Raw genomic sequence first — 19,596 nt, 5'->3', positions numbered from 1 at the left:
TTGGGCGGGTAATCCCAGCACTAGTACTCTGTTGTTCAACTCAATCTTTTCTTGTATTTCCTGATGCACATGCGCAATTCGTTTGTTTACAACGTTGAGAAAGGTGCTAGTTCAGCTTACTTTCCCCTCAATTCAGTTCAAATTGATTGAACGTTGAAGTAAGAAACGATCTGTTGAACTGTGGAGGTTTGAAATATGTACAGGTAATTTTCATTTATGCTAATGCAAATGGGCGTATGCCTGTTTACGATCAGTGTCGTATTCTATTAATTGTCTTTCTACGGTACGTGAGCTTTATTCACAACCCACGATTTATATCCTGGAACAAGGAGGGTGAGAGGTGAGCCGGTGTTACCAATACTTAGCTTCTATACAAGGACAAATCATTCGTTTGGACAGAAACATAAATAAAAAACTTACCGCTTACCGTCAAAAGCAGTTTAGATTTGAAGATGCATTTGTTTTCTATCAAAAAACATTCGGTTCTAGACAATCCTTGATGAATTTCAAAAGTTGTGCCTTGAAATTATATCCTAAATATTTTCATGATTCATTCCTCGCGAAATCGTGTGGGTTTCCGTCTGTCCAATGGTTGGTGCCTGCCGCGCAAAACAAAGGTTTTTTAAAAAGTTTATTGAGAATTGAGAAAAAGATACGGAAAAAAGTCCCTAGATAGGTATGCAATTTGGTGCATTAGTGCAGTAAAAATTGGTGCGCAAAATTAGTTCGTAGCGGATGCGAGATTCTGTTTGTGTGTGTGTGTGTGTGTGTGTGTGTGTGTGTGAGAGAGAGAGAGAGAGAGAGAGTGTGTGTGTGTGTCTCTTTCTTTTTTTTTTTTTGGGAGTGCCAACGTACACGGTAATGGGGCATCTAGCCTCAGGATCTACGTACACGTAAACTGGTTTACCGTTGCAACACAAGCAATAGATGGTCCTCGCTGTCGTGACCGCGCGCGCTCGTGTGTGTGTGTGTGTGTGTGTGTGTGTGTGTTATTCTTTTAAAAATCAAAACAATTTTAACCATTAATGGCGAGATTCCATCTTACACTCCCCAAACTCCAGATCTTAGTCTTATGTTATCAAAGACAAGCTTTGCGATTTATAGTTTAATTGAAGCCAGAGTCGAAATATACTCTTACTACTGCTCTCTTGGTGGAAACGATTTATTCTGCATAAGCAATCTGGAGAAAAAAATCAGTGTCACTGTAAAAGGTTAAAATTTCACGAAGTACGCTCCGTGAACACAGCTGTAACAATCTTTTGATCTACATCATCAGGCAACCCATTGTTTCTTTCATCTTTTCCCATTCCCCCATACTATTCCCCCACCCACCCCGCCCATCTCTCTCTCTCTCTCTCTCTCTCTCTCTCTCTCTCTCTCTCTCTCTCTCTTGTCATAATGTTATCCCTTCCCCTTCCCATCTCAATGTAAAATGAAAACGTTCTGTTGTTTGCAGATACATGTATGATTGTTTTGTTTTCTCTCTCTCACTAGGCTAGGATTAAAAACCAAGACATCAGGTAATGGGTGTCTAATGCCAAAGTATAGATTCTCTCTTTGGCCAATTTAGTTACACATGTGGCAGTCCAGCTATTTACTATGTTCTGCCTATAACACACAATAAGTGGGATTTTGGGGGGTGGGTACGAAAGAAATCAAGGTCATAAGTAACCGTGCACAAGAGCTGTATAGGGAATTGGTTTCTGGGGGTCTTGCAAATAACAAATATTTTATGGAAAGCTCTTTCGAACTCCAAGACGTCTGGTTTGTTTTGCTATCTTGGAACGAACGAAACAGAGATGTCTTGATGTGTGGCCTAGTTGTCTGATTTTGTGACCTGGATGTAAGGTTTTGTGACCTAGATGTATCCTTTTGTGTGTGCAAGCCATGCGGGTAAGTACAGCGATAGCTTGCCAGTTGAGGAAAAAAAAAGGAAGAAGCAGCGTATCCGCATTTGAAAAACAAAACAAAAAAACCTGAAAAAACAAAACAACTTAACCTTTTAAAGGCGAATATCAATCTTACTTGGACCAAAAATAAAATCTTACCGTTTTCATCAAAAGACAAAAAACAAATTACAATTTAAAAACTTGAGCTTTTATATAGGGCAATATCCACCCAACGTGCTCAAAGCGCTTTTTATCAATATTCTTACTGCTCTTATGGTGGAAACGTTTTTTTTCTTCGTTAAAAAATAATATAAATGAAGACTATTATTTGAAAACAAAAAAATCAGTGTCACTGGCAAAGGGTTAATTGCAGTACTCCTGCATCCTGTGAGACTCCTACGGCACTTGCTAATCATAAAAAAGGAAATAGCAGCAATCAACAATACTAAGGTGAAAAAAAAAGAAGGAAAAAAAAAGGTGGGGGGGGGGGAGAGAGCAAACCCAGTAGCAATGCAACCTTTTAGTGATCTTTGACCTAACACCAAATCGTCTATCATCAAAAGACAAGTAACGGCAAAACTATTATAGACAATTGAAGTACGAGTTGCGATAGTCTCTTGGTGGAAACGCTGTATTCCCCATTAACAATAATAAAGATAAAAGCAAACTATTATCTAAAAGCAAAAAATTAGCTTCGCTGTTAAGGGGTTAAGAACACCTGCAACTGCCAGTATCCTTGAGATGCTCTACGTCATCAAGGTCACCAAGCGACACGTCTCCCTTTCGTCGGCATGCACCCCCCCCCCCCCCCCCCCTCCTCCACTCTTTAAAGGTGGTGGTGGCGGCGGATAAAAAAGGCCTTTTTTCTTTCATTCAATCAACTTGACTGCTGGTGGACCCTAGGCCTCTCTACAAGTACAAGAAATAATACTCACTTTTTCTCTGCTCCAACGAAAATATCTACCCCTACCGGTCTAATTATTTGTAGCAGACGACAAATTTCTCAAAACGGTCACGTGACACTGTAAAAACAACACAGGAAGTCCATGAAAGCTTATTTACGGCATTTCCTTTGAACTGTGTAAACAACAAAATTTCGTTTTCATTCGACTCAACGGGTCAGATTGGCCGGTATTTTTTAACGAACTAAAGTTCTGAAAAATCAAAATGTGTCTTAGAAAGTTGAAAGATCCTAGTTTTTGAAACAGAGGTAGGTTTTTAAAAAAAAATCTTTATATTTTACGTGAATGCATGCTCAAGGCGAGTTGGACGTGCAGCAGAGGTTGGTAGGCCAAAGGCCCACCTCTCTAGTAGGGTAAGGTGGGGAAATCCACACCAGGGGTAATTCGACACCCACATTCATTATATCTAATTCTTCGCAGAAAGAATGAAAAAAAAATAACAATTGGATACTGTTCAAAATTTTAACCGCCTTTGATTTCTATTTCCTGATTGAACACAAGAAGCAGCCACTTTTACAATTATATTAACTGTTGAATTTAGACAATTTTACAAGTGTTTACAAGCCCGTTGAAGGTAAGTGCAACACTTAAGGTTTTCAAATATGGCAAAATGTTGTTAAATTTTCTTCAACTTTGAAGCACAAGCCAGATCTAGCAATGCTTAAGCAGGCACAACGAGTAGTCAACCAATATGGCCCCACAACTTGCACCTGACTAGAAATATATATATAGAGATCTATATATATATATATAAAAAATTATGCCTTTTGCGCCGCGATATCATAAGATATCGTCGGCTAGGCATTCCACGAAGGAATATAGATAACTCATCAAACAAGATGTCTGATGTCAACAGGAATCACTCATGTTGTCCAGGTGAGCAAATTGGGGGTTAATATAATCTTGCTCAAGGAAAAAAAAACGAAGTGCTTGAAGCGGGGTTCGAACCCGGGTCATCCAGATCACAGTGCAATGCCTTAACCACTCGGCCACTTTGCCCCCACTAGAAATATAAAGTAATTAAAATGATGACAATTTGTCGTTTTAGTGGCTTGATAAAGGCCTATTTGTTTCTTTCTTCTGATAAATAGAACTAATTCAGGGTGAGTGAATGCATTTATTTACAGCTTTTAATGTACTGTAAGTGACAATTGCAAACTTTCTCCCATTTTTTTTTTTTTTCTTTGCAGGGCAAATATACAGTGAGTGCCCAGTTGTTTGCAGATTTTGATTGATTATGACAACAAGGTCACAGGACGTACAAGAACAATATAACAACCAGGATACAAACATGGCAAATAGCATGAAAACTCCCCCATTTATGAGAGTGATTCTCAGCGTAGCCACTGGGATCATATTTGGCATAGCCTTGGAAAAGGGGAGAGGTAAGGTCTCTTCCTGAGTTGATTGACTTCATTTATAAAGTGATGTCCGCATGAAAAAGTCAACTTCTTCTTGAACTCAACACCTTGTGCTGGTCCCATATTTTCTGTTCTTTATCTAAGTAAGTGTATTCTACTACTGATAATTAATCTCTGGTTTGGCGGTGTTGACTTTATTAGTATTCCACTGTAACAGAAATATTAAAAAATTGAGCTTTTATATAGCGCAATATCCACTAAACGTGATCAAAGCGCTTAACAAAAGGGTCCTTGACCAACAGAAATATATAACATGTAGAACAAGACTTGATGCCTGTTAGGCAATATTACAATAATCTTTTTTCCAACACAGATAAAGCTGTTAACAGCCAGGGGCTCATTTTACACCTGAGTACGGGGAGAAAATGTGAGTATAAATAGCCTTTTCCAAGGACACAACTATGCGCCTAATGAGACAGGAGCCCAGGTTCTTCCAATCCAAAAGCAAGTGTCATACCACAAGACCACATAGTCTGTAGTAACAGTACATAAGAGCCCATGCTAGAGCAATGTGTTTATGGCTTTGTGGTCTCGTGGTATGACATTCGGCATCTGATATTGGAAGGCGGTGGTTCAAGCTCCTCTTTTGGAGGTGCGACGTTGAGTCCTTGGGGAAGTCTTGTTACTCAAGTTTTCTCACTGTAGTCATGTGGAAATATTTAGTATCCGGCTGGTTACAGCGTCGTCTCTGCCAGAAAATAAAAAAAGAATGGAATAGCTTCTTACAGGCGTCTGATCACTCAAACTCATATACTGTTAATTGTTGCTATTTGTTTGCGCGATCTTTTGTACTGTACTTTGAGCACATTAAGTGGATAATGTGCTTTATAAAAGTTCTTTTTTTTTTTTTTTGGAGGGGGGGCGGGGATCGGTCATATACTCAATATATCCGTATTTCATCTCTAAGTTGATTCAAATGAATAGGAGCTTAAAGTTAAAGCTTTTATCAAAGGTTATGTTCACATTTGAGTATAACTTTAGTCTTTCCACTAATTAGTTTCATTAAATTGGGACCAAATAGAAAAAAGATATTCATTTTTTTTAACTTATTCAAATCTATTGACCTGCGTTTTGTCAACAGGTCATCAAGTAATACTCATCTGTCTATTACAGCATAAAGCAGATTTAACTCTGGCTCCAGGCCTTTTATTGCTTTAAGGTACCACCTCTCTACCATGCAATCTTTTCATTATCATTCACTGTTTACTTCTTTTTTCTTTTCTAGAGAGCAGTTGTATTATAATCATGAAAAAAAAATTGTTTGCTAATACTAATAGTATTGTACATCTTTTCCATGTTGTCAGTGTTTGAACCCCAAGTCATCAGAGACCAAATGTTGTTCAAAAGATTTGCAATGATGAAGATGTTTCTTTCTGCCTCGGCAATAGGTTGGTGAATTTATCTTCTTATTTTTTTTTTGGATTAATTTTTCCTTAAGCACATGACACATGAATGTTAATTCTGTTTCATTTACCAGGCAATACATTGAATCATCACAGTTTGACTTTTCAATGGATTTATTGCTCAAAGACCTTGTTATTTTTTATCTCACGTGAAGTTTATTTGTACAATCGTTAAACCAAAGAAAGTGTCTGTTTATGAAGAAAAATGGTTCACTGTTCTTTAAAACTATAATATATCAATTTTGTTGGACTTTATTTCCGATAATATTCCAATGTAAAAGTCCACAATAATGAAAAAATCATGATAAAAAAACTGGCCAAAACAATCATGAGAAAATAAACGCATAATTAATTATGCATGTCGATGCCATTAATAGAAAATGAAGACAAGATACAAAACAATATATAAAAAACAGATCTGATTTCTTTCAAATATAACCAATTTGGGTTGCTATTTGCCACTGAAAGTGAATAGAGATTTGTGCATACCGAGATGGTCTGTGTTAGGACTGAGTGTTTTAAAGATAAAATAGGAAGGGGTTGTTTTGTCAAATGTTTAAGATACACACACGATATTAACAAACTACCCCTTTGTTCGAATTTATATTTTTTATATTAATCATTTTTTAATGTTTACCAAACCAGGAATGCTGAGCTTCTCGTTGTTGCATGCGATGCCCCAGACGATGAGAAAGATGTCCATTGCATTGCAACAATTCCCAGGGAGTCTCCCTTTAAAATCAGTGGGCGGTGTAGTGATTGGTGCTGCCATTTTGGGTAGTGGGATGACTATAGCTGGGGCTGTAAGTCTTCTCAATATTTTTTTTTGTGTTAAATTGTGTCTCGTAAACATTGCTTTTATGTTTGGAATGTTTTGTTTTGGCTGTATGTTTTTATTTGTGCTCATGTTGCCTGCTTTAAGCACTTTCTCCTGTGCTCCCTCTCCCCCTTCCCTCTCTCTCTCTCTCTCTCACCCCTTCTGCTCCTCCTCTTTCTCCACCCTTTATCTCTCTGTCAATCACGCATGCACATGCACAACACGATTCAGATTAATGTTCCCATGTAGCTTCGCATTTGTCATTCGTATTGCTTCATCTGAAAACAATCTTGTCTTGCACTGCAATCATACAAGCAACTGTTTCCTTCCCATCAAGTCAGCCACATTACAAGTACCATAAAGTGTTAATATTTATTTAGCATCAGTTATTTAATATATTCCTCCATCATGGTTTGTTTTTATCAGGGCTGAGAATCTTCCGCCTAAAGGTGGATTTCCGCCTAAATGGTGGTTTATCTCCGCCCATCACCATCACTTTTCCGCCTTTTAAAAAGACTCACCACAACCACTACATCAACATCCCTATCACCACTACTTTTACAACCACCACCTATACTACAACAACCATCACATCATCATTCCTATCACTATTACTACTACAACCACCACCACATCATCCCCACCACCACTACTACTACCTACAACCACCACCAAATCATCATCTCTACCACCACCACCACTACAGCTACAACCACTACTACTACAACTACCATCACATCATCATCCCTACCACCACTACTACAACAACCACCACCATATCATCATTCCTACTATCAATACAACTACATCCTCCACCACCACATCATCCCAACTATCACTACTACAACCACCCCACATCATCCCTACCACAACTATTACAACCACCACCACGCCATCATTCCCAACACCTCTACAGCTACAACCACCATATCATCATCCTTATCACGGCCCTACTACAACCACCACCACAGCATCATCCCTACCGCCATCTTTTCTTACTACTACTACAATATGTTGTAATTACACTTTCAACTTTTGAAATTCCTCCAAGTGGTGTCAGAAATTATTGCGAGACACATTTTTGATTGGATCTCAGTAAATTTTAATGAAATTCAAATTTATACGTTATCGTCGCATAGATAGGTCTTGAATTCCATTTTTGTGACCAGTCATTCTCACCCCTGAACCATCATGACATCATCACCATCTCTACCATAACTGCGTCCACTACGACAGCAACTATCCCATCATCATCAGTACCGTCTCTAGTGCAAGCACCACTATCACATTATCTTCCTGGTGGGATCTTTTGACTTGCATGGATCAGAGTTGCTTTCTGCCTTTGTCTTGGCTTGATCCTTTTCATGGCCAGATTCATTGGCAGGGAGGGAAACAATTAAATGTATAGTTGTTTTTGGGAGATGATATGCTTGTTCTCGTATATCATCTCTCTTTTGGGTGACGTAAGATTTGTTGTTCTAAGTTTTGTATTTCTCTCACAAGGATTCTGTGCTTGTGTCTTGGTGAGACTTTTAGGTGACCTCAAACTAACTACATTGATAGTTTGATCTTGGAGTCCGTTTGTGAGCCCTATTTGAACCAGTCACTTTTTCTCCAGTGCTTTTGATCTTACTTAAATCTATATTTTTTTTACAGCCCCATATATATTTTAAGTGCTGCTGAAATGACCTACAAACATATACACGTGCACACACAAATCAATAAAATCACTCAGTTCTTAAGTCTCGTTAATTTTCACTTTCATCTTTCTGTCCTCATCACTAGATTACTTTGAGCTTCTCTCTCTCTCTCTCTCTCTCTCCTCTCTCTCTCTCTCTCTCTCTCTCTCTCTCTCTCTCTCTCTCTCTCTGTGTCTCTTTCTCTCTCTCTCTCTCTCTCTCTCTCTTGTCTTCTTTCTCTCTCTCTCTCCATCTTGTCTCTTTCTCTCTCTCTCTCTCTCCTCTTCCTCTCTCTCTCTCTCTTCTTGTCTCTTTCTCTCTTCTCTCATCTTCTCTCTCTCTGTGTCTCTTCTCTCTTCTCTCTCTTCTCTTCTTCTCCATCCTTCTCTCACCTCTCTCTCCTCTCTCTGTGTGTCTTTCTCTCTCTCTCTCTCTCTCTTGTGTCTCTGTCTCTCTCTCTCTCTCTGTCTCTCTCTGTGTCTCTTTCTCTCTCTCTCTCTCTCTCTGTCTCTCTCTCTCTCTTTCTCTCTCTCTCTCTCTCTCTCTGTGTCTCTTTCTCTCTCTCTCTCTCTCTCTCTCTCTCTCTCTCTCTCTCGAGAGAGAGAGAGAGAGAGAGAGAGAGAGAGAGAGGATTCAATTAAAATGTTAATTTCCTGGCAATTGCCAAAATGAAACATATGTTAACTTAATATTTACGATTAACAAATAAAGCACATACACACCTAACAATAACGTTCACTCAGTACTTTAACATCGGTTATTTTTTCACTTTAATCTCTCTGTACCTATCACTATATTCACTTTGAGCAGTCTCTCTCTCTCTCTTACTCTGTCTTTCTGTCTCACACACACACACACACACACACACCCACACACACACAGTGGGTGGTTGGATGGGAGCATCACCCTTGAATCATATACCTATGATGTTCGCACGGGTGTACGATCCGATAGTGATGTCGTTTCTTCTTCTCTTTACTAGCCTATCCTGCTTCTTTGGTTTGTGATTGTATTTTTGACAGGGGATATTTTTTTTTCTGTAAATCTTCTGCCTGTTTGTTCTTGGTTATTTATAATTTAGCTTATGATATCTTTAGGTTATGATTTTGATTTACATTTGGACTATTTTTGTTAGATTGCTTGTTTTTTTTTTTTGTTTCAGCGGTCTCTCATATAACCTCAATTGTGTTGGAAGAGACCTAAAGCAACAAACAATCAAACAAAAAAAACACACACACACATACACACCTGGGTGGGGTTCCTGACCTCCCATAGTGGGCAAGGGGGTACATACTATGTCTTCTATCCCCTTATATCTGTTTTCCAACATGCTTTCTGTCTTTGTCTTGGAATGAGATTACTTGGTTTTGTCCTGGCCCTGGCCAGAGTCTTAACTGGAAGGGAAACAGTCAAATGCACAGTTATTGTTTTGGGAGATTATATTTTTTTCCTTGTAAATCATCTCTCTGTTATGCATTAGTGTATTTGTTATTTTGAATGTATATAATGTAAGCATTTGAGTGTATTCCTCTTTGTGCCCGGATGAGACTTATAGGTGATCTCAAACTAAGTACATTGGTGGTTTGCTCTTTGAATCTACATCTGATCCCTTTTTGTTCCGTTCCCCTATGTCTTACTTTTTCTTGGGTGCTTTAATTGTAATTCTAGAACTTTTTACTATCCCATTTTCTTCCTTTTTACTGGCGTTGATATAACCTAAATGTGATGCAAGCGCCGTAAACCTTTAAAACAAACAAACAAAACACACACACACAAACACACACTATCTTTCCTTCTGTCAGACAAACCTAAATCTACTATAAAGTGGATCATATCCTTTTTGCATGGATGGTTCTTGATCTAGCGCTGAAAAATTTCCTCCTTTTTAGTGACCAGTCATTCTCACCCCTGTTTTATACTTTGCATAAATCAGATGAAGGTAAGATATATTTATTATGAGATTATTGGGAACTGCTGAATATTGGTGTTTTGTTGAAGCACATTCCAATTGAGTCGCAATCTTGAATGTTTGTTTATATATATAAATGTTTTCTTTTAGATTTTTTCAATGGTTTTTCCCAATCTGCATGATGATAAATTATTTCTTTTTAAATGTTACAGTGTCCTGGTACAATCGTTGTTCAGCTTGGAACTGGAGTGGAAAATGCATGTAAAATGTTTTTTATGTTTATTTTTAGTATTTTTAGATTTGTGTCTTTCCTCATTTCTGCACAATGCACTTAGAGAATTGCTTCCATGCATTATACTTCTTATATCAAATTTTAAATAAGCTACTGTAAAAATTATAATATTTTGTAATGAGGGATCCCAATAGCTCAATTAGTAAGGCCAAGATTGATCCCAGATGAAGGAGAGATATTTTTTTTTCTGACCTCCTCTTTCCCTACCAGGGTCTTTTAGATCTGCCAGAAAGTACTTTGCGAAAGGCTAGCATTTTAATCTAAAGGCGACAAGGAATAATTGCTATTGTCCATGTAAAAACCACAGAAAACTGATGTCTTCCACATCATCCTTCTCATGGTTTATCTTCGCATATCTCTATTAGACCTGTAAATTCTCAGTCAATTAACTGAAATCTGTCAATTCGTCAAATTCAAATATTTTAAAACAGGAAAAAAAAAAGAAGTGAAGAAATAAAAAATTCATGAATCATAGTCGAATGACCGTAAAGTAATTAGGAATGTTCCACAGCGCTATGCATAGCTCATGGGCCGTTTATATTAACGATGGATATATTGCCAAGACTAAACGACACTTTTTAGAATTGCCAAGTCTGAATGCATCCCAATGTATTTTCACACAGTCTTCGTTAAATTATTTTTTCACTTTCCAAACCTGTTGTGATCCAATAGAATCTATTCATCATCGCTTCTACTGGTGCATTTCCTACTTATCAGAAGTATTTGTAAGGCTTATAGATAGTGAATAAAATGGAGGCCCAGCATCAGCTGCCAAAATTGTTTAGGGGTCGTAGGAGATGTGAGATTTTTTTGGTCATTTTTTGTTTTCGTTTCTTTTCATTTTCTTCATTTTCTTCCTTCTGCTTGTTAAATACGAAAGCTAATTTAAGTTTTTAGAATATTTGATTTCAGTGGCAAATAGCAACCCAAATTGAGTATATTTACAAGGAACCAGATGTTTTTATGTTGTTTTGTATCGTGTCTTCATTTTCCATTTTAGGCATCGACATGCATAATAAAATAATAATAAGATAAAATACAATTGAGTTTTATATAGAGCAATATCCACTAAATGTGCTCAAAGCGCTTTACAAGTGGTCCCTGGTCAACAGCAACATTTAACATGTAGGACGGGACATGCCGCATGTAAGGCGATATTACAATTTTTCAGACAAAGACAACGCTGTTAACGGCCAGGTACTCATATTACACCTGAGTACGGTGAGAGAAAGTGTGTAAAGCGCCTTTTTCAAGGACTCAACTATTCGCCAAGCGCGAGGCTTGAACCCAGGACCGAACCGAAAGCGAGGGTCATACCACAAGACCACATAGCCGCACATGCATTTATTTTCTCATGATTGTTTTGGCCAGTTCTTTTATGATAACTTTTTCATTATTGTTATTATGGAATAAAGAAGGCACAGCACATTTTATGTTGTACGTCATTAAAAAAAAAAAATAGTTAACTAAAAGAGTTTTAAAACTGCCTTTTACAGGGTGTCCAGGGAAGTCAGAAAGTTGGAAATTGGTCGGAAATTTCATACTTGGTTGGAAATGTTGGAAATAATGAGATTGAAGGTGAAATTTCCTGTAAAATGAGAAAAGCGAGGAATTTCTTGCTTAAAATGAGATATCAAATGTATGAAGGACAACTGCTGTGCACAAAATTTTATTATTTTACTACTACAACTAAATGCAACTACCACCACATCATCATCCCCATCACCACCACTATCACATCCCATACCATCACTACAACTACCACGTCATCATACCCTCCACCAGCGGGTGGTTGGATGGGAGCATCACCCTTGAATCATATACCTATGATGTTCGCATGGGTGTACGATCCGATAGTGATGTCGTTTCTTCTTCTCTTTACTAGCCTATCCTGCTTCTTTGGTTTGTGATTGTAGTTTTGACAGGGGATATTTTTTTTTCTGTAAATCTTCTGCCTGTTTGTTCTTGGTTATTTATAATTTAGCTTATGATATCTTTAGGTTATGATTTTGATTTACATTTGTACTATTTTTGTTAGATTGCTTGTTTTTTTGTTTCAGCGGTCTCTCATATAACCTCAATTGTGTTGGAAGAGACCTAAAGCAACAAACAAACAAACAAAAAATACCCTCCACCACAACTACTCCAACCACCACCACATCACCATGCCTACCACCAATGCCACCACTGCTATAACAACCACCACATCACTATCCCTAACACTACCACTATTACTACAACCACTATACATACCATCATCATTCCTACCACCACCACCACTTCACTACTATTACTACCATCACATCATCATCCCTACCACCACGATTGCAACCACTGCCACATCATCATCCCTACCACCATCACAATCACCATGACGACAACCATTACAACTACTAATACTACACTATCATCTCTACCACTAGTACCATAACTTACTACCACATCATACCAGCAACAATTCATAAGAGTATTTTTTTAAAAAGTGAAAATGGGGGTGGGTGGTGGCTCTTGACATTGTATAATCACATAATACCATTCTCTAAGTAGATAAGATTTTATATGTTGCTGTCAGTTTTTAAACGTTTGAAATTTCTCCGAATGTTGTCTAAAAATTTATAGATTATAGTCGCATGGATGGGTCATGATCTGTATGGTGAGAAATTTCATCCTTTTTGGGACCAGTCATTTTTACCTCTGCTCTTACTTTGAAATATGGATTGTATTGAGGTGGTAAAACCTATTTTAAGTAGGATTGTCTTTTTAAGCGTATAGAACACTGTGGGGATGGCAAGAATTGATAAAATACTTGGAAGGAAATTTCACTTCTAGGTAGGAAATTTTAAGGTTGGATTTCCCTGGACACCCTGTTTTAGATAAATTTATATGCATTGAAATCGATTTTAACTAAAAATGAAACTTATTGTATCTTATAAAATTCTATTCATGCATGAGTCATTGTCATTTTTTTTTTTCACATTGTGACTATTTTCTGAAGGAGTCCATTGGATGTTTGTATTTCAGGGATAACTGTGATTGGTGGGCTTCTGGGTGCTCTTGTCTATTCCATGACTCATGTTGAACTGATCAGTCGCTTCAAGGCAAAGAAGCAGCCCAAGTTTTTCTAGTAAGTAAATCGAAAAAAATGAGCTTTATATGGCGCAATATCCACTAAATGTGCTCAAAGCGCTTTACAAAGGGGTCCCTGGTCAACAACAGTATTTAACATGTAGGACGGGACATGACGCCTTTTAGGCGATATTACAATTTTTCGGACAATGACAACGCTGGTAACGGCCAGGTACTCATTTTACACCTGAGTACGGTGAGAGAATGTGATTAAAGAGCCTTTTTCAAGGACTCAACTATGCGCCGAGCGCGAGGCTCGAACTCAGGACCTTCCACTCCGAAAGCGAGTGTCATACCACCAGACCACATAGCCACACATTGGCGGGGGAGGTTTTTGATATATTGACGTTGAACGAGTTATGATTATTAAACCCTATGTGGTGAAATTCCGTTTCCTTCAAATCATGATTGTCCACTAATTGTTTATCTGGTTATATTTCATCAGACCAATTATGTAGTTCGCATTACAACACAAAATCATTTCAAAGCACTCTATATTAAGCTAACATGGACGTGAGTTATTACAGAATACACACAATGTCAAAGCTAGAGTTTATTCACTCATGGTCACGTATCAGGTTACTAATCAGGCATCTGAAATGCTCAATTTAATGCTGGGTAGGGTTCTTGACGTCCCATAATGGCCAGGTCATACTGTGTCTTCGATACCCCTCTATATCTGTTTTCCAACTTGCTTTTTATCATTGTCTTGGAATTAGATTACTTGCTTTCGTCCTTTCACTGGGGGCGGGGTCCTTGGCTGGGAGGGAAACAGTCAAATAAATAGTAATAGTTTTGGAAGATGATAATTTTTCGTTGTAAATCTTCTCTCCGTTTTGTATTGTAATATTTGTTGTTTTGAATCGAAGCATTTGAGTGTGTTCCTCTTAGTCGGTGATCCTGTGCTTGTGTCTGGATGAGACTTTTAGATATCTCAAACTAAGTACACTGATAGTATGCTCTTGGAATCTACATGTGTTCCCTATTTGAACTAATTCCCCTTTGTCCTACTTTCATTGTGGGCTTTTAATTGTAATCTAGAATTTTTTAGCTCTATACCATTTTCTTCCATTTTACAGGTTCTAAATTGACCTATATGCGTCGCAAGGGCGTAAAATCCTTAAATACAAAAAACAAAAACAGCTCAGTTATCAAAGCCAATCATAGATTTAAATAACTGAATGGCTCTTTATTCTGTATATTGTCACAATGTTACTTAAAATCAATGCTAATTCAAAAAATGTCATAGATAGAAAGGAGCTTTATTTATTTACAAGTATTTTATATTTTATTTTTAAACATAGACAAGCGGGTGGTTGGATGGGAGCATCACCCTTGAATCATATACCTATGATGTTCGCATGGGTGTACGGTTCGATAGTGATGTCGTTTCTTCTTCTCTTTACTAGCCTATCCTGCTTCTTTGGTTTGTGATTGTATTTTTGACAGGGGATATGTTTTTTTCTGTAAATCTTCTGCCTGTTTGTTCTTGGTTATTTATAATTTAGCTTATGATATCTTTAGGTTATGATTTTGATTTACATTTGTACCATTTTTGTTAGATTGCTTGTTTTTTTGTTTCAGCGGTCTCTCATATAACCTCAATTGTGTTGGAAGAGACCTAAAGCAACAAACAACATTAAACATAGACAAGGTTTTATTTGTTTATTATTATTATTATTTTCTTTTGGTTTGTCTGTTTTGTTGTTTTTATTTTATTTATTTTATTTATTATTGCTATTATTATTATTTTTATTATTATTATTATTATTATTATTAATTATTATGTATTATATTATTATTATTATTTTTATTATTATTATTATTATTATTATATTATTATTATTATTATTATTATTATTATTATTATTATTATTATTATTTTATTATATTATTATTATTTTATTATTATTATTATTATTATTATTATTATTATTATTATTATTATTATTTATATTATTATTATTATTATTATTATTATTATTATTATTATTATTATTATTATTATTATTATTATTATTATTATTATTATTATTATTATATTATTATTATATTATTATTATTATTATTATTATTATTATTATTATTATTAATTATTATTATTATAATTATTATTATTATTATATATTATTATTATTATTATTATTTATTCATTAGTTTTGAGTTATTTACATTTGGCTTGGACTGCCCTTTGTGAGCAAACACTCCCCATTTATCTGGGCTTGTGACCGGCCTCACAAGGTGCTGGGTTGCACCCCATAAAGGGCTGGGTTGAGAGAAGATAGATTGAAATGGTTCGGACGTGTAAAGAGATGAGAGAGGGAGTCTGTAGGGAGGAAAGTTTTGGGACATACAAATAGCGGGAAAGAGGAAAAAGGTATGAACAAAGACTAGATGGTGGGATAAGGTAAAGGATGATATGAAAGGACTGGGCCTGGAGGAAGATGATGCGCTGAACCGAGATGCATGGATGGAGATGTGGCATTCATTATGGCAATCCTGCAAACTGCGGGATAAGCTGAAAGGAGAAGAAGATTATTATTATTATTAATATTATTATTATTATTATTATTATTTAGATCTGTAAATTCTCAGTCAATTAACTGAAATCAGTCAATTCGTCAAATAATAAAAAAATTCAAATATTTTTAAAAAGGAAAAAAAAAGAAAGACTTCATGAAGTAATTAGGATCTTCCACAGCGCTAAGCATAGCGCATGGGCCATTTATATTAACGATAGATATATTGCCAAGGCTAAGCGACACTTTTTAGAATTGTCGTGTCTGAACACATCCTAGTGTATTTTCACACAGCCTTCTTGAAATTATTTTTTCACTTTCCAAACCTGTCGTGATCCCAATGGTAGCCAATTTTAACTGAGCGGCTGAGCGATAAATTTCACTATTTCGTCTAAGCCTAAATTTACTACATTTACCTGAAGAGAAGTAAAAGTATAAAAAAAAGTAAAATGCAAAAGCCGGAAGTGCGTTATGTAGACCCCTTCAAATCGAAAGTTAGGGATTGTTACAGTACATCTGGATTGCCTCACATTGTAAACCAACTGGTTGACCGTTTCTAGTTTCTTCACTGATTGGGTACCTAATTATAAGGAACAATGGTAAGTAGCCTAATTAATTCCCACATAAATTAGTTTTCTGCATTGTTTTGCTGAAGTGAGCTTGCTGTTTATTATTCATCTCGATTCTTTGGATTTTTCTGATACGATACGAAGAGTTTCAGTCAATTTTTATAAAGGTCATTTACAGGTCTAGGTAAAGGACGATATGAAAGAACTGGGCCTGGAGGAAGATGATGCGCTGAACCGAGATGCATGGAAATGTGGTATTCATTATGGCAACGCTGCAAACTGTGGGATAAGCTGAAAGAAGAAGAAGAAGATTATTATTATCATTATTATTATTATTATTATTATTATTATTATTATTATTATTATTATTTATTATTATTATTACTGTTATTGTTATCTTAATATAATTCAAAAATGCTTTATAATTTATGTTTGATTGTGTACTCATCCAGCCTGGACAAATTCCTAGACGTTCCTTATGCATCGATTGCTGTGCCTGTGTCTTGTGTCCTAGCTGGGGCTATTTTCTGTCTGGAGATGTATTCCCCATGGCATACAGAGGTACGGATCGTGGAAAGGGCAGCATTTCTGTCTAATTTATTTTCCACTCTAAAGAATATTTTAGAATATTTTAGGTTTCTTAGAAGGATTTTAAGAATCTCATGGACAGAGAAAAAAATAATGAAGAAGTATTAGAGCAAGCTGAAACTAAAAGGTATTTATTAATTCGTACAATAAGAAAAAGACAAATGCAATTTTGAGGGAACCTAAATCGACATAAATGTATTGAACATCTCGCTCTCACAGGAAAGGTAGAAGGTAAAAAGAGTAAAGGTAGACCAAGAAAAACATATTTGAATAGTTTGAACAGCTGGGTGACAAAGAAAGAGAAGAGTAATATTAGTTGTCTGAGGTTATCTGATCAGAGAGATGAATGGCTTATCATGTCTAGCTCAGACTTGGCACTTGAAGAAGAAGAAGAAAGAATATTTTGCTTATTTCAAATTTATTCTTTTTAATTGTAGTGTAATGTTGGTAAACTGAAGCATAGATGTAACTGGCTAACCTATGGATATGGTTTTTGATGGGGACACTCTGACTGTTAAAAATGATTCCATTACATCTGAATTCTAGTCCATGACATTTGACTCAACACGCTGTTTTCAAAGGTTCTGTAATAACTGAAAGGCATCTGAAAACTTGTAAAACCCTTTAAAATTAGTACAAACAAGAAGCTGTCTTGGATTCTGTCAGAGTGGTTTTAGTCAAAGTGATTGAATTCATTCTCAACTATTTTTTTTATTCTAAAAATATTTCCGTTTTCAGTTGGATTCTTCCTTTTTAAACTTTGGCTTGATGAGAGCTGGGGCTTGGCCACCGTTCATTGCTGGCATGATAATTGGCACCCTACAGATTCCCACTGTATTGACCAATGAGGACACGCTGGGTAAGTCTGTCAATCCTACAAATATTGATGTTTTTGCAATTAGAAGCATGCTTCTTTGATTAAAGTAAAACGAGACATGATGCCTGTTAGGCGATATTGTAATTTATTTTTCGACTGAGACAATGCTGTTTACGGTCAGGTACTCATTTTACACCTGAGTATGGTGAGAGAATGTGAGTAAAGAGCCATTTCCAAGGATTCAAATATGCGCCGGGCGAGGCTGGAACCCAGGACCTTCCGATTGGAAAGCAAGTGTCATAGCACAGGACCACATATCGACACATACCACCTCTACCACTCTTAGTATATATCTGTTTTATGTTTTATGTTTTGATCAAAAAGCATGCACCGATAATGACAGTGCCAAAATTTTTTGCCAATTCCTAAGAAATGAAGTGAAAAAATGATTAAAGCAACAGATAAAGTGAAAGTCTGACTCAAGATTGTGCTTTCCAAATAGCATTTGAAGACGTGTGTATGAAACACTGCCAAAGTGGCGTATGAAACAGTGCCAAAGTGGTGTATGAAACAGTGACAAAGTGGTGTATGAAACAGTGACAAAGTGGCGTATGAAACAGTGACAAAGTGGTGTGTGAAACAGTGACAAAGTGGTGTAGGAAACAGTGACAAAGTGGTGTATGAAACAGTGCCAAAGTGGCGTATGAAACAGTGACAAAGTGGCGTATGAAACAGTGACAAAGTGGTGTAGGAAACAGTGACAAAGTGGTGTATGAAACAGTGCCAAAGTGGTGTATGAAACAGTGCCAAAGTGGCGTATGAAACAGTGACTAAGTGGCGTTTGAAACAGTGACAAAGTGGTGTATGAAACAGTGACAAAGCGGTGTATGAAACAGTGCCAAAGTGGTGTATGAAACAGTGCCAAAGTGGTGTGTGAAACTGTGCCAAAGTGGTGTATGAAACAGTGCCAAAGTGGTGTATAAAGCAGTGACAAAGTGGTGTATGAAACAGTGCCAAAGTGGTGTATGAAACAGTGACAAAGTGGTGTATGAAACAGTGTCAAAGTGGTGTATGAAACAGTGCCGAAGTGGTGTATGAAACAGTGCCAAAGTGCTGTATGAAACAGTGCCAAAGTGCTGTATGAAACAGTGCCAAAGTGCTATATGAAACAGTGCCAAAGTGCTGTATGAAACAGTGCCAAAGTGCTGTATGAAACAGTGCCAAAGTGGTGTATGAAACAGTGCCAAATTGGTGTATGAAACAGTGCCAAAGTGGTGTATGAAACAGTGCCAAAGTGGTGTATGAAACAGTGACAAAGTGGTGTATGAAACAGTGACAATGTGGTGTATGTAACAGTACCAAAGGGGTGTATGCAACAGTGCCAAAGTGGTGTATGAAACAATGCCAAAGTGGTGTATGAAACAGTGCCAAAGTGGTGTATGAAACAGTGCCAAAGTGGTGTATGAAACAGTGACAAAGTGGTGTATGAAACAGTGCCAAAGTGGTGTGTGAAACAGTGCCAAAGTGGTGTATGAAACAGTGCCAAAGTGGTGTATGAAACAGTGCCAAAGTGGTGTATGAAACAGTGCCGAAGTGCTGTATGAA

General features: G+C 36.8%; 1 protein-coding gene across 2 annotated transcripts in view; it reads left to right on the top strand.

Annotated features, from left to right (window-relative positions):
• Window positions 1–73: 73 nt before the first annotated feature.
• LOC144963446 (thiosulfate transporter TsuA-like) overlaps window positions 74–19,596 on the top strand; it is a 27,687-nt gene continuing 8,164 nt past the window's right edge. The window contains exons 1-8 of one of the 2 annotated variants that reach the window (XM_078897529.1): window positions 74–203; window positions 4,042–4,236; window positions 5,577–5,660; window positions 6,321–6,478; window positions 10,293–10,341; window positions 13,394–13,496; window positions 17,039–17,147; window positions 17,913–18,033. In XM_078897529.1, the coding sequence (XP_078753655.1) occupies window positions 4,089–4,236; window positions 5,577–5,660; window positions 6,321–6,478; window positions 10,293–10,341; window positions 13,394–13,496; window positions 17,039–17,147; window positions 17,913–18,033 (772 nt within the window). In that variant the 5' untranslated portion in view covers window positions 74–203; window positions 4,042–4,088. Of the gene's footprint in view, window positions 204–4,041; window positions 4,356–5,576; window positions 5,661–6,320; window positions 6,479–10,292; window positions 10,342–13,393; window positions 13,497–17,038; window positions 17,148–17,912; window positions 18,034–19,596 lie in introns of both variants that reach the window. The other variant, XM_078897530.1, reaches the window with a different exon arrangement.

This window comes from Berghia stephanieae, chromosome 1, assembly GCF_034508935.2.
Source record: "Berghia stephanieae isolate SIO BIC M18660-M18661 chromosome 1, UCSD_Bste_1.3, whole genome shotgun sequence".
Classification (NCBI taxonomy): Eukaryota; Metazoa; Mollusca; class Gastropoda; order Nudibranchia; family Aeolidiidae; genus Berghia; species Berghia stephanieae.
This window is presented reverse-complemented; position numbering and strand designations above follow the sequence as displayed.